This window comes from Strix uralensis, chromosome 5 (genome assembly GCF_047716275.1).
Source record: "Strix uralensis isolate ZFMK-TIS-50842 chromosome 5, bStrUra1, whole genome shotgun sequence".
Lineage (NCBI taxonomy): Eukaryota > Metazoa > Chordata > Aves > Strigiformes > Strigidae > Strix > Strix uralensis.
This window is the reverse complement of record NC_133976.1, coordinates 61044037-61057674: the sequence shown is the minus strand read 5'-3', so window position 1 is coordinate 61057674 and position 13638 is coordinate 61044037. Positions and strand designations below refer to the sequence as shown.

The 13638-nt window shown below is 42.1% G+C and overlaps 1 protein-coding gene and 1 long non-coding RNA gene across 6 annotated transcripts in view; one reads left to right on the top strand and one right to left on the bottom strand.

Moving 5' to 3' along the window:
* Positions 1-13638, bottom strand: part of SYN3 (synapsin III) — a 251896-nt gene that overhangs the window by 166667 nt on the left and 71591 nt on the right. For all 5 annotated transcript variants that reach the window (XM_074871316.1, XM_074871315.1, XM_074871314.1 and 2 more), the window contains one exon: positions 1374-1465. In XM_074871316.1, coding sequence (XP_074727417.1) covers positions 1374-1465 — 92 coding nt within the window. The remainder of the gene's footprint in view (positions 1-1373; positions 1466-13638) is intronic.
* Positions 10838-12908, top strand: LOC141943791 (uncharacterized). Its single transcript, XR_012629051.1, has 2 exons — positions 10838-10921; positions 12786-12908. It is a non-coding gene; the product is annotated as an uncharacterized LOC141943791 (long non-coding RNA).

Genomic DNA, 13638 nt, shown 5'->3' with positions numbered 1-13638 from the left:
TTTGTTTCACAGAGAAACAGACATCTGTGGGATGAAAGAAAGCAAATGGATGTAACAGATTCAACCTTAAAAGTTTTTAGAAGAGGCTTGTGAAATTGTACCAAAGAACAAATGGAGACTTGTAGACGTACTAAGAGCTGTCAAGACCTGAAATAATTGATGGACCACAGTCATAGCTAATTGACAGTGACAAGTGTTGCTTTGTACTGTTTGGACTGGAAATGACAACTTGAGAAATTAAACTGAGGTCAATATGCTCAGAATCACTGTTTTTCAGCTGTTCTAATAATCCCTTTCAAAAATATCCCTGCATGCTATATTATGTGTCTCTATTTCTGAACTAGAAGCAAACAGACAAAAGCATTGATTAAATGTGTGAACAATATTAAACTGGCAGATGCTGTATACACCAAAAATCACAAAAGAATTACACAAAAAGAAGTAGGGAGGTTAGAAAAATGGATTGGGAATAGCAATGAGATTTCAACACGAACAAAGAAAAGCTATTGTATCAAAGTCAGAAGTTGTAATGACAGAAACTCGTAAAGATGTCAGCTTGGGAATAAAAGGGTGAAAGGTAGTATCAGGGCTATGTAAACGGGCATTTAACCTTCATACACTGATGTGACAACTTACACTGCTCTTCATATAGCTCCAATAAGAATGCATCTAACATTAACTCCAAATTGCAGGCACTCAAGTATCAAAAAGAAAGGGAGCAATGCTTTTGGAAAGTGAATTAGGCACATGATTGGGGAAGCATTGCTCAGGAAAAGAGTCTGCTTGCAGACTGCAGTTATGAAGTAATGCTAGTAGGGACAGAAATCCCCATGAAACAGAGATATGGTATTACTGGGATATATTACAGGGCAAGGCTGACACACTGGGAATCTTGGAAAAAAAAAAAGTGATATTTCAGGAGCAGATCAAGCTGCAAGGATCAGGATCATGTGGCTTTGTGGCTATTGCAAGGGTAGTCCACTGGGATCAGGACCTAACACAGGTAGGCTAATGAATGCAAGCCACTGTTTACAATGGTTGGTTGACACAGAAGGAGAGAAAAATCAAGGAAAAGGAAGATCTATTGTCCCTTTTATTGGCAAGCCTGAGGCTAAAAAGAACCTGAAAAGGAGGTATTTGTGGTTGCATGAAGGGTCTAGACTGGAAACAATGACTGTACAGTATAATATGCAACTGAGACCTTATACAAAACCACCAAAATCAGGTCAGTCTTTCCACCACTTCCAGGAAACCTTGAAGTCATTGGGACTGGGCTGCCCTAGTTCAGATACCAATCAGACCCTGAGGTCATTCTGCTTGCCCCAGCATTGCTCCAGAAAGTCCAGTTTTCAAGACAAGCCGGTGCTCCTCACCTTGCCACCTTGGTGCCGTTCCTCATGACCTGCATGTCCACCATGCAGCCACCCGTGACGTAAGCAGCCAGGTTCAGCTCGGAGAACTCAGCCTGGAGCAGAGCAAAAGGACAGAGCATTACTTGAGGGCAGCAGAGACACAAACACATGGACACAGACGCAGAATTGTGTTTGGCTGGAATGTGCCTGCAGTGGGAGATCCAATTATAGCTGATTTGCCCTGGAGAGACTGCAGAAGTATTTATGGCTCCCACACTTGTGCTGTACAAGTATGCAGGATTAGCTTTATTGCAGTAATAAGTACTGAAGAAATTAAGAATGAGCAAGCTGAAAAACGTATACAGGAAAGAATAACAATAATAAAAAGAGGTAAGCTCATTTGAATTCAAATTCCAAGTTTCCACTTGGAAACATCCATTTAGAATTATGCCTGAGTTGGTTGTTATGCCACTGGCCAGCTATAAACCTAATACAAAAGATTTAAACTTCCCTAAATAGCTAAAAAGCCTCATTATGCTGCAGGAAGGTGATAAGCAGAGAAATTCATCTGATGTGGTTTACTTATTAAGATTTTAACTATTAAAGGGTTAGCAAAGCTGGGTAGGCTATTAACAGCACTGCTCAATTATTAAAACACTTTATATTTTAAAAGAAGTGCAATTTACAAGGCTGGAAATCTTGGAAAGGTATATTTAAGCTATGGGGAGCAAAGGGCAATGTGCACGGGGGCAATTATGACTGCAGTGCATGTCAGTGAAGGTTAAGACACTAATCAGAGCAATTAACTGGGTGAGAGCATGGCTGCTGGCTCTGCTGTCCCTCAGACAGGAGTGACAGTGAAACTCCATGGTCTCAGGCCACTCTCGGTAGAAGGAGGATGGCAGGATTAGCTGATCAGTCTTGGGCTCCAAATCCTAACTCCATTCTTTATGAACAAATGAGTAGACCCTAAACTAGAATAGCCTATTATTGTGCCATGCAAGTCCACCCTTTCCAGCATGATGCAAACATATGTGTACAGATTCAGAATCCTACATTAAATTAGTGCCTGTGTGTCCTGGTTTAGCTAGGATGGGGTTAAGTTTCCCCAGTAGTGGGGGGGAAGCTCTAGCCGGGTTATTCCATACCATGCTGACGTCACCTCCTGGCGCCCAAGCGTGGGAGTGAGGGAGAGTCAGTTAACGCGTGTGTTATGCGATCTCTCTGCTCTCACTGCTGTATCGGTAGATATCTTGCTCTGTTCATTGTTATTACTGTTGTTATTGTTATTGTTGTTGTTTGTTGTGTTGCTGTTGCACTGTTGTATTAAACCTCTCCTTATCTCAGCCCGGGGCTTTGTATTTCACTCCCTTTGTGGGGGAGGGGCAGCGGCCGCGTGGTCTCAGACCCCGGCAGGACCTAAACCACCACATGGTGTATATGAAATATGAATACGAATAAATATAAATATAAATATAAATATAAATATAAATATAAATATAAATATAAATATAAATATAAATATAAATATAAATATAAATATAAATATAAATATAAATAATTAGGTTTCATTTTTTTAGACAGTCTTCTTGCTTTGAACAGCTTCTTGTCCCCTTTTTGTTAAGGTGTTTCTTTCAGACTTAGTAAAATGGAGACTGAGCAGCAGTGAAATAATCTTCTAACCTGTGGCTACCTAATATCAGAGCACTGAGATAGTGTTGCTAATGCTTGTGATTTTACTGGGATCCTTGTACTATTTAATATTCTTCTGATACTTCTACTACCTGGAACCAAAAGATAGTTCCAGGAACAATGTTTATACAGAAGAAAAACAGTATGAAAAAAAGCATGTTTTGTCCTCATAAACACATGGAAAAAACTTGCCAATGGAGAGCTAATACAACTGTAAAGGCTCAGAGGCCAGATGACAAATGAAAAAATCACTTCCTACTTTCTTTTTTAAAAATCCATGTAATTTTAAAGCATGGTGACCCGATGATGTAACGAGTTTTCATGTCTGCAGCCCCATGTAAACTTTTCAAAGCAACACCCTTACATGATCTTATTACATCATTGTACCTCCCAATTACAATGAAAGGAGGGGGAAAATTCCTGTTGCCAAGAAATAAATCCTACTTCAAACACATCCAACCAGAGAGGGAATGGCAGTGGTTCAGGTGACTGGCTGGGCTTTTCTTATGAGATTGCAGTGTTGCCTTGGCCACAGCCATGCTTTTTCATTGATCATATTGGATCAGAAATAAGAAAATATGTACCTCTAAAAGGCACTTGCATTTTATACATTTTAATAAATCTTAATAGATGTGGGGAGGAGGGAGTCCACCTTGAACAAATTCAGTAAGGTACAATCAGTGAGCTCTCTCCTGGGTCAAGGCAAGCTTGCTAGCTTACACATGGGTTTGAGATGCTCTATGGACTAAGGAGATTAAAGGATGGTTTTCCCACCTCTATGTCTACATATTCCTCAGAGATGTCCCACTCCAAAAGCAGAGTGTTACTGAGCTGGATGTCCAGCTTTTGCAGCTGAGGGATGCCTCATCTGATGTGAACACCAGAGCAAGAGAGGGAAATTTTAGGCCTGTGTTTTCATGGGTTTTATGCTTTTCTCCCAAATTTTTTTCCATAATGGTTTTGTACTAAAGAGCTTAATACTTTGCTTTGCTGAAAATGGGCAGTTTTCATTTGATGTCTGGCACTTACAATCTAAGTCAGTCTGACAGGCTTGAGGCAGTCAGACCAAACAAAGCTGTGTTCAGACACCTGATGTCCAAACAGGCCTGGGAATCCCCTGAGCTGGTAACTACTTCATACCAAACTGCCAGGACCAATTTCAGGCCTGCTAATGTCAAGAGCCAAAAGGAAGGGAGAAATCCCCTTTGGCAACCACTGTCCAGGGCAAGGAGGAAGGAGTGCAGAGAGGGTCTGGGGAACTCAGTTACCTCATCCCTAAAACATCCAGATATACAATCACAGCTGAGGGACAATCCTAATACTTTCCTGGCATTCGCCTACTTTAACTAAGGTAAGGACTGTTGCTGCTTTCATGTAGCTGCTTTGTCCCATCTGACAGACTGCTTCTAGCTGGCATCTGGAAGAAGGCTCAAAACTTCAGTCAGCAGAAATTATTTCCTGTTGATTTTCCAGTGCTCCCTGTATTTTTAACTTTGTGGGTTTTGTAGCTTGATGACTTCCCTTGGCTGGGATTTCCAGTCTGAGATCATCTCCAGCCTGAGTTTACCTTGCAGACAAAGAGATCTTTGAAAGCAGCCCATGCAGATAGAGTGACAGGTCACTATGCATAAAACAGGAGAGCACCAGTCGCCATGGCCTTGAAGAGTCATTTGCATTAGGACTCATCAAATAGAAGAAGGCATTACATTAGCTTGATGGTGTTTTATACTTGCTTTGCAATGGTGGCAGTGGCTGCAAAAACATTCAGGGCAAAAGTGAGATATGTGACAAACGTGACAAAATCTATCTTGAAGAATAACGTAATACAGACCATGGGAGTAGAAATATTTTGTACCTCTGTAAGACCAGATCTGGGAGGATGCCCACAGATATTTTGAGGATAGTTCTGTTAAAAATGCCTATTTCAGGTATTCAGATTCAGAAATCTCTCCAGATCATTTGGACTAAATCTTAAGCTACTCTCGGTTTCTCCCATAAGTGTTCTCTAGATGATGGAGATCTTTTTGGTGAGCTATTGTAGGGTTTCTGTTTCTGTTTGTGATAATAAAACAAGGAGGAGTGTGTCATTTTAAATCATGCGATAGTAGAAATGCCTGGCTTTGTAAACATACCTATTAATGACTCATGAGAAGCACATGCTCAAGGTGGATTTTAAGCATTTTTTCATAGAATAACAGAAAGTTGTGTTGGAAGGACTTCAAGACATCACATAGTCAGTCTTTCTTTGCTAAGGCAGGATCAGCTCTACCTCTGCTGTTTTGTGCAGAAACTATATAACCTTCTTGTATCTTCCACAGATGAAGGACCTCCTTAGGCAGTCTGTGTCTTAACAACCTTGGAAAGTTTTCACAATGTCCAACCTAAATCTCTCCCCTTACTTTTTAAGACTGTAATTTTTTTGTCCATTACTTCCTCCTGTGGAACCTGAAGATTTACTTCTTGAAGACTTATCCTTCCTTCTTCCTTGTTTTTCCTAGACAAAACCAACCCTATTCTTGTAAGATTTTTTTTGTAGGTAATGTTTTCCAGCACAGTGATCAGTCTTGTTGCTGTCACTGGGATCCTCCCTGACAGGTCACAACTTCCTTGAGTTGTAATGGCCCAAACTCACCATGACCCTTCAGCAGAGACCTGATGATTGCTGTGTAAGATGTAAGGCCACTCACCTTACATATAATATTGCTCTTCATATGTTCCAGCATTGATTCATCATATGTGCAGCAATGTGACTATTTTTTAACCCATATTCTGGCTGAGATGCACTGTAATCCTTGCATTGGCTTTGTCTAGGCTATTGACTTGTCTTCAGTTCCTTGACTTGTGCAACAACTGATGATTGTTGCATAAGAGATTTGTCAATGTCTATAAAAACCTGATGGGAGGTAGTAAAGAAGATGGAGCCATACTCTTCTTAGTGGTGCCCACATTAAGGACAAGGGGCAACGGGCAGAAAATGAAATACACTAAATTCCATGTAAACACAAGAAAACTCCATTTTTGTTGTGATGATGGTCAAACACTGGAACAGGTTGCCCAGAGAGGCTGTGCAGTCTCCACTCCTGGAGACACTAAAACCTTTATTGGCCATGGTCTTGGGCAGCCTGCTCTAGGTGACCTTGCTCAGAGCAGGACATTGGACTACAATATATCCAGATGTGCCTTCCAGCCTCAACCGTCCTGTGATAAGTTTGGTATCTAGCAGATGTCCTTATTAAACTTCTCCCTGCATGTCAAAGGGGAACCCCAGGAAAGCATTCCAGTTTGCTCCTTAAGCAGATGCTGAAGGTCAGTTCACCTTCATTGTGGCACAGCAGTGCAGGAATAGGGATACAAGACAAGTTTTTGGGGCATGATGGCTAATTTTTTTTTTTTTTTTTTCAAAGCAAGTAGGCTTAGTGTGTCACTGCAGCGACAAGCACATTGGGTTTTTTGGAGCTACTGAACTTTCTAATCCCTCATCTGTACATAACCTAACTAAAAGCTGCTCAGGTTGGTTATTGCTTAAAAGGGAGACACAAAGTTATTTTAGACTTCCATGTGAATATTTACATATATACCCCCATTTGCATATATACCCCACATACACAAAAATAGGGGCAGGGTTTAGCACTGCCAGGGAACCTTTGCACTTTCCTCAGTGCAACACGCCATATGCTACAACACATACACTGGCTTTTTTGGGGGTTATTCCATCACATAAATCACAGCACTGCACTACCACTACAGTACGCAGCTTTACATAAGGCAACGCAGAGTACCCACATCAGGATCCTAAGCACAAGTTTGGTAGTTTCTCTGAACAGCCCCTCTCACCCACATGGGCACAGAGGAATGTGGGATGACTTGTGGCACTGGAGCCACAGGTGGCTTGCAGGGTCTCTCACATGGCCAGAGCTCCCCAGTCTCCATGTCTCCTTTGGCTCTTCCCTACCCACTGACTGTGCTCTGACCAAGGCTCTCCACTCTCCCAGTCTTGCTCCTGAAGCTCTTCATCAGTTACTACTACACGTCTGTTTTTCTCCCCCTGCGCCATGACACAAAATGCAGTCAGAATAACAGGCTGGTCCATGTCATGGCTTAGTCACTTGAGGAATTACCACTGTCTAATCAAATTACACACATTCCTCAGTGGATTTTATGTTTTTGGTGGATATTCCAATATATGCAAGGAAAGAAAGACTTTGGCGGACACCAGGCTGCATTCCTGTAACAGCACATTTCACTACAACCATCACAAGCATTTCAGGGGGCAAGTAAGCAAACCCTAAATCCTGCACAAACAGAAGGGTGAACAGATCGTATGGATGTGAACAAGGGGAGGACTAGTGCTGTGCATGCTTGGTGTGCACATGCATGCAGAATTAGAGATTACACACCCTGATTCCCCATGTCCTGAGACATTTCCCCCTGGCGATGCACCCTGCTTCCCACCTGCCCACAGTACTGGGATTGTTCTCTGGGAGAAAAGGACAGAGAGGGTCTAGCTGGGAGGGGGCTGCTGCTGTGTGGCTCCAAGGGGAGCTTCCACAACTGCTTTTCACAAGTCCTGAAGCTAGGATGCATGCTCCTAGGCTGCAGACAGCAGTGATGCTGAAGGTCCACATGCCTTGACCTCTGTGAGTGCCTTTTTGTGCATTATCTCTGATGGCATTTGGAATGTCTCTTAAATTTTCTTTTCAGGAGTTGTACGACTGCCTGAAAATTGAAGCTCTAGCAAAAGCACATTTTGAAACCTTTTGATCTCAGGAAATAGCTCAAAAACATGAACTCTGTAAGCATCCAAAAGCCAATGGAAATAAAAAAAAATATTGAAGATACAACTTATTTAAGAAATTAATGATTTTTGAGTCATTCTTGCTATTTCTTCAGGTCCCTTTATTCATGATTTATGAATGCTTATATGTGGCAAAGCTATGAGAACTGTTGTTGCTGTTCTTGAACTGCTTTCTGGCTTTCAGCTGGAAAAAAAAGACCCTAAACATATAATTAGTAAAAATTATACAGTTATTTGATGAGAGACTAATTTTCCTTTCATCAAACATGGGCCTTTCAGATTCTACCTTTTGAAAGTATCACTTTGTGCTGCACATGAAAATACCTCTTTAGGACAGGAAGTACAATCTGGAATTCATGATTTGTATTACTATTATCTTCTATGAGTGCCAAGTACAACTTTTTTCCTGACAATGCTGCCAATGGAGTCAAAATCTATACCACAAGACTTTTCCAGAAGCATGTACATAGAAGTTCACTGAATAATCATTCCCTGAAAATAACCAGGCAGTGGGAACAAGTGAATGAGCTGTGTGAGAAGAATGTGTGTCAGATGGACAGACAGACCCACCTTGTCACAGCAGGAAATGGTGGGAAGGAGATGGGTGGACAAACAACAGGAATAAAAGTTTAGATGAACCTTTTGGCCTCATCACTCTCCCTTCACCATTTTCACCCCCCTCTACCATCAATTAGCCAATGCCAGGAAAGATGTCTCTGAATATATGTAATGGTTTAGCCCCTGCTGGGGTCTGAGACCACGCGGCCGCTGCCCCTTCACCACAAAGGGAGTGAAATACAAAGCCCCGGGCTGAGATAAGGAGAGGTTTAATACAGCAGTGCAATAGCAACACAACAAACAGCAACAATAAGAATAACGGTGATAACAATGAACAGAGCAAAGTATATCTACCAACACAGGAGTGAGAGGAGCAGATGTATAAAACCATGCGCCCCGCGCTCCCGCGCCAGGATGTGACGCGCCAGGATGTGACATCTGCATGGTATCTGAATAACCTGGCTAGAGCTCCCCCCCCACTGCTGGGGAAACTTAACCCTATCCTGGTTAAACCAGGACAATATATTAAAATGCCTTTGGGAAATATCTGAAGGAAAGGTACCCCGAAGGTGGCAGACTTTCTCTAAGAAGTGCTGCTTGCTCTTGCCTGATAGGTCTGTGCTCTTCTCTCTCCCTCCTGGGCTCTTGTTGGTCAACACAGGGCACAGGACTGGAAAAGCCCACCAGAGTGATAGGGTCTAACCCCTTGTTACTGCAGACACCATGTCACGAAAACCTTTCTTAAGCAGTGTACTTATTAAAAGCAGTCGTGTCTCCTTTAGCCTCTGTTTTGGCAGGATAAACAACTCTTTCAGCCTCCTTTCATAAGTCAGGTCTCCATGGTCATCCCAATGACCCTGCTCTGCACATCTCCTGCTTTGTGGGCATCTCTCTCCCAGATAGGTGACAAGTATCCCTCATCTGGCCACTGCCCACAGTGTCATGGCCTATCTGATGGGTCTGTGGTTGTCCAGGCTCTCCTGCCCTCTTTTCCTTGTACCTGGGTGTGCTGGGGATGCACGGCCATTCAGCATCCCCTTTGTGCATGGGGCATGCCTGACACTCAAGAAGACCCCCACCCAGGGTATGTTATGAAATCCTTAGAGCATGTAAGGCTTAGTTTTCTCTAGGATCAGGGCAGAGAGGGTGGGTAAGGAAGTGCTGAATTACTACCAGTTGCCTGCAGTGATGGAAAATGTTTGCCAGAATATAAGGCCTATGGTATAATTCCTCCTCTTCCTGAAACACAGGAAACTGTTTCCTAATGCATCCTGTCCTCTGGCCAGTGAAGGACTGAGAAGGTCTGGGAGAGACTAAAAGCAATTTGGTTAACTCCTGTGGCACTTTAAGATTCTTCTTTAAATTCAACTTAACCTTAAAGACATTTAATCAAACATACTTTTCATTTCTAAAAGAATTTCTCTAGCAATTGTATTTCTAGAGAAAAGAACTGGAGGTGTATACACTGCAGTTTTTGAAGCTAGAAATCACAAGGCAAGTAAAAGCAACAACATGGATCAAAATCTAAGAACCTTATTTTTAGCATAAAAGAGCGACAGTATTTTTAGACTCATGTTCTCCTTAAAGCTTAGAGCTTTACCACACTGAGTAAAACTTAAACCATCAGGGTTTTAATGGGAATAGATCAAATAGATTTTCACCTTCTGATCAGTGTTTCATGCAGTCTTATGAATGACTGTCATTGCTACAGAAGGACTTGTAGTGGAAAAATATCCAAATAATCAAAATGTAATCCAAACTGCCTCAAAAGAAAAAGGGGCCCTGATTCAGGAGAGCACTTGCACTTGCTTCCCACAGCTCCAGCCCTCAGTCAGCCCTGTACCTCCCCCCCTGCAGCCAGAAGGCAATGGTGTTACATGCCTGGGTTTCAGTCAAGGGTGGGCAATAATAAATCCCCCAGCCTCTAAAACACATTAATAAATATGTTTTGGTTGTTAAGCTGAAGATGAGAGGAGAAAAAACAAAGGTGGAAACAAAGTCAGGCCTCACATTCATTTTAATGGATGACAGAACACAGCAGTGGCTGGAGAGGGTGCACAAACCATAGTGTCCCTGACAACTCTCTGCTATTCACTGGCACCAGGAGGTGCTCCCAGTGTTTCTTGTCTCTTGCTAGTGGTAATGGACCTAGCTGAAGAACAGGGCCCTGGGGGTATTTTTGAGGTCATGCAATTAATTTCTGTGCTAAAGAACCTGAAAACCTTCTTCAAGAGTCCATAAAACCTATTTTCATACAAGCTGAGAATTACAGAAGCAGCTCCCTGAGCAGCAGGATGGCATTTGACCATCTCTTCCCTGCAGATTATCTAGTGTCTAATACGAATTCACCTATTGTAGAAACTTGGTATCTTGAAACTTCTGCCTGTTTCTTCAATTTGACTGAAATCAGACAATGCCTTCCACAGTGTTGGGTGTGGGGGATAGACGGAGCGAGACAGCATGATCACATACATCTTGCATTCCTCGGATGACAGCCAAGGAGGAGAGGCAGCTCAGAGAGCTGGTAAGGGTGTATAACCAGATTAGATAACTGACTTCCTGCTGCTCAGAGAGGGAGAGACAGCACTGCTTTCAGCACTCCTGCCCCATTACAAATAAGTGATATCATGACTTTAAAAAAAAATCACCTACTATCCTGCTCTGCTTCCCCCAAAGACTGCTGAAACAGCTTGATAAGAAAGAATTAAGTTGTAATAGAAATGGAGATGAAAGAGGAAGAGAAAAAGCAACAAGGCAAGTGCTTCCTTCAGTTTAAACCAGCTACAGAGCATCCTGAAAGAATGGCAAAAAAATCAGCATGGTCAGAAAAAATAGAGCAGTTGCTTTTTCTCAATGTGTTTTTTTCAAGAGTATTAACATTTGGATATTTCATTTCACTGCATTCTGCCATTCAAATTTTTTGTTATTTAGCTTTTCAGATCAAAAGTGGTTTTCCCTATAAAATATAAAAAAGTTTCCTAAGGCAAACTGTATTTCTGGATGAGTCAATAATATGTGGTTATCTAAAGCAGGCTCAAATAGAAAACTAAAAACTAAATGAACTTACTGCCCAGACCAACTGGCTCAAGAGGTGTGTGAGATTCAAATTTTGATCTGATGCAGAGTTTATTCATAACTGAACAGCCAGGTTAGGGCTTGTGCACCATAGCACAGTCTGTGTGCCATTCATGGGATGGTTATAGTAGTGAGGACTGGTGAACTGAAAACTTAAAGAGAAAGGTGTGGACCAGGCTGGTAAACACAGTTATTCCCTGCTTTTTTTTTTTTTTTTTTTTTTTTTTTTCCATAAGGAGACTGAGAAAGAACATTAGTTTTTTAGGTTTAGAGGGTCTGTGTTCGGCCTCAGGGGACCTGTTCCACAACAGTTTAGGCTCCTGGATTGTACCTGAGGAAGAGGATGAAGAAGCAAGGAAGGCTCCAGATAATAAGGGTAGGAGCAATGAATAAAAATTAAATAGCAAGAAATACCAAGCAAGGATGGACGGGCAACAAAAGAAGAGGACAAAAAGGCAGAGTTTGAAGAAAGAAGTGCCCCTCTCTTGGCCTCAACGATATGCAAGGGGCCTGAGGTCAGATTCAAGGACTGCCCATGACAATGCAGCTTCTGTGTTTTCCTTGACAGACAGTGATCCAGCTGGGGAAAGTGATCATTCCTTCTGCTTTCGAGGGCTTGAGGAGTCAAGAGCAGTTCCCTGTGGAGGCTTGTCTGACTGCTCTGAGGGGCAGGGAGGGGGTGAGGGGAAGCAGTCAGGACCCTTGTTCATTGTTCCTCAACTCCTACCCACTGCATGCTTCATTCCCTTGGGCAACGCTGCAGTCACTATGATGAGTAGTTAAAGAAGGCTGCAAGAAGCCTGGCAATGGTCCTCACCAGCATAGACACACCAGCCTTATGGTCTTTGCTTGAAGCAATTTGGTGCCTTGTCTCAAACATGGACATTCAGCCTATGTGAAGGATTTCAAGAGACAGACTGGGAAAGTCTCCCTGAAAGAGTCCTTGGGGAAATGTGATAAGCTACCCAGTGATGATAAAAAACTATTACTGGGTTTAACTCATCAGGGTTCAAGAATCTACTTCTGTCCTTTTCCACTCACCAACCATTTGAAGATTGTTCCTTTATAAGGGCGTTAAATGCAGTAACATCTGAGAAGAAGGATTATGAGGGGAAAGGCAGAAGCTGGAGGTTTAGGAAAGAATTAACAGGTTATTTTGAAGAGTACCAGGTCTAGCTGTGAAGCTGACCTTGCTCTGAGCATTGGAGTGGGTTGGATCAGAGGTTTGAAGTGCAAAACTGAATTATTATGTGATTCCATGTTTCTATGTGAGAAGTGTGATTTTTAAAATATTTTTTCCTATTCTCTTTTAGGACATTTACTGAGGCAGCCAGCAACATAAAGGCTTTGATAAGGAAGTGCAAGTGAGAATTGTTCTTGCTAATACCACCCAGTACTGACAAGTGTGAAACCAATAAAAACAGGAAAAAGAAGTGTTCATAGTATCATAGTTGCAAAAAAAATCACTTGCTAACTTTTCTGTCCCAGACACAGCCTTTGATTAGAACATGTGTGCTCATTGTATGGTCCTAGGCAACTAGACGGCTCTCCTTTGAAAAGAGAAGGAAACCATTTCCAAGGGCAATGGTTCCTGAGAAAGTCTTCAAAACCACTGCATTAATAATTTTATACACATACATGCGCGCACACACACACACACACACACACGATGAAGAATCAACAGCTTTGTAAAGACAGACAATATCAGGTCACTGAAACAACATTCACCAGCTTTCTTTATCCATCCAAACAGTTTTATAGCCCTAATGAGTACAAAACAAGCATATGGCTCCTTCAGGATCACCAGCTCATCTCTGCATCTCTCTCTTCTTATGCCAGGTTTCAAGTTAGGCACCTGCAGATGATTATTAATAATAATTTCTACTTTGACAACAGCATCCAAAGTCTCAGTCAATACTGGGACTTCATTTTGACAGACACTGCACCAACACAGAGAGGAGGGGACAGACCTCAACATGAAAAGTTTTCAACTGAAATGAACGTGTGGTGCCAAGGCTAACAGAGAAACAGAGAATTTGTCCAATGTCCTGCAGGACACATCAGAAAACAGGCCATGAACTTCCTTACTGTTCCTATGGACTTTCAACAGATAAAAAGATTTTGGCATATGTAGTTATTTTGCATACTTAAACCAAAGGTTTTAGG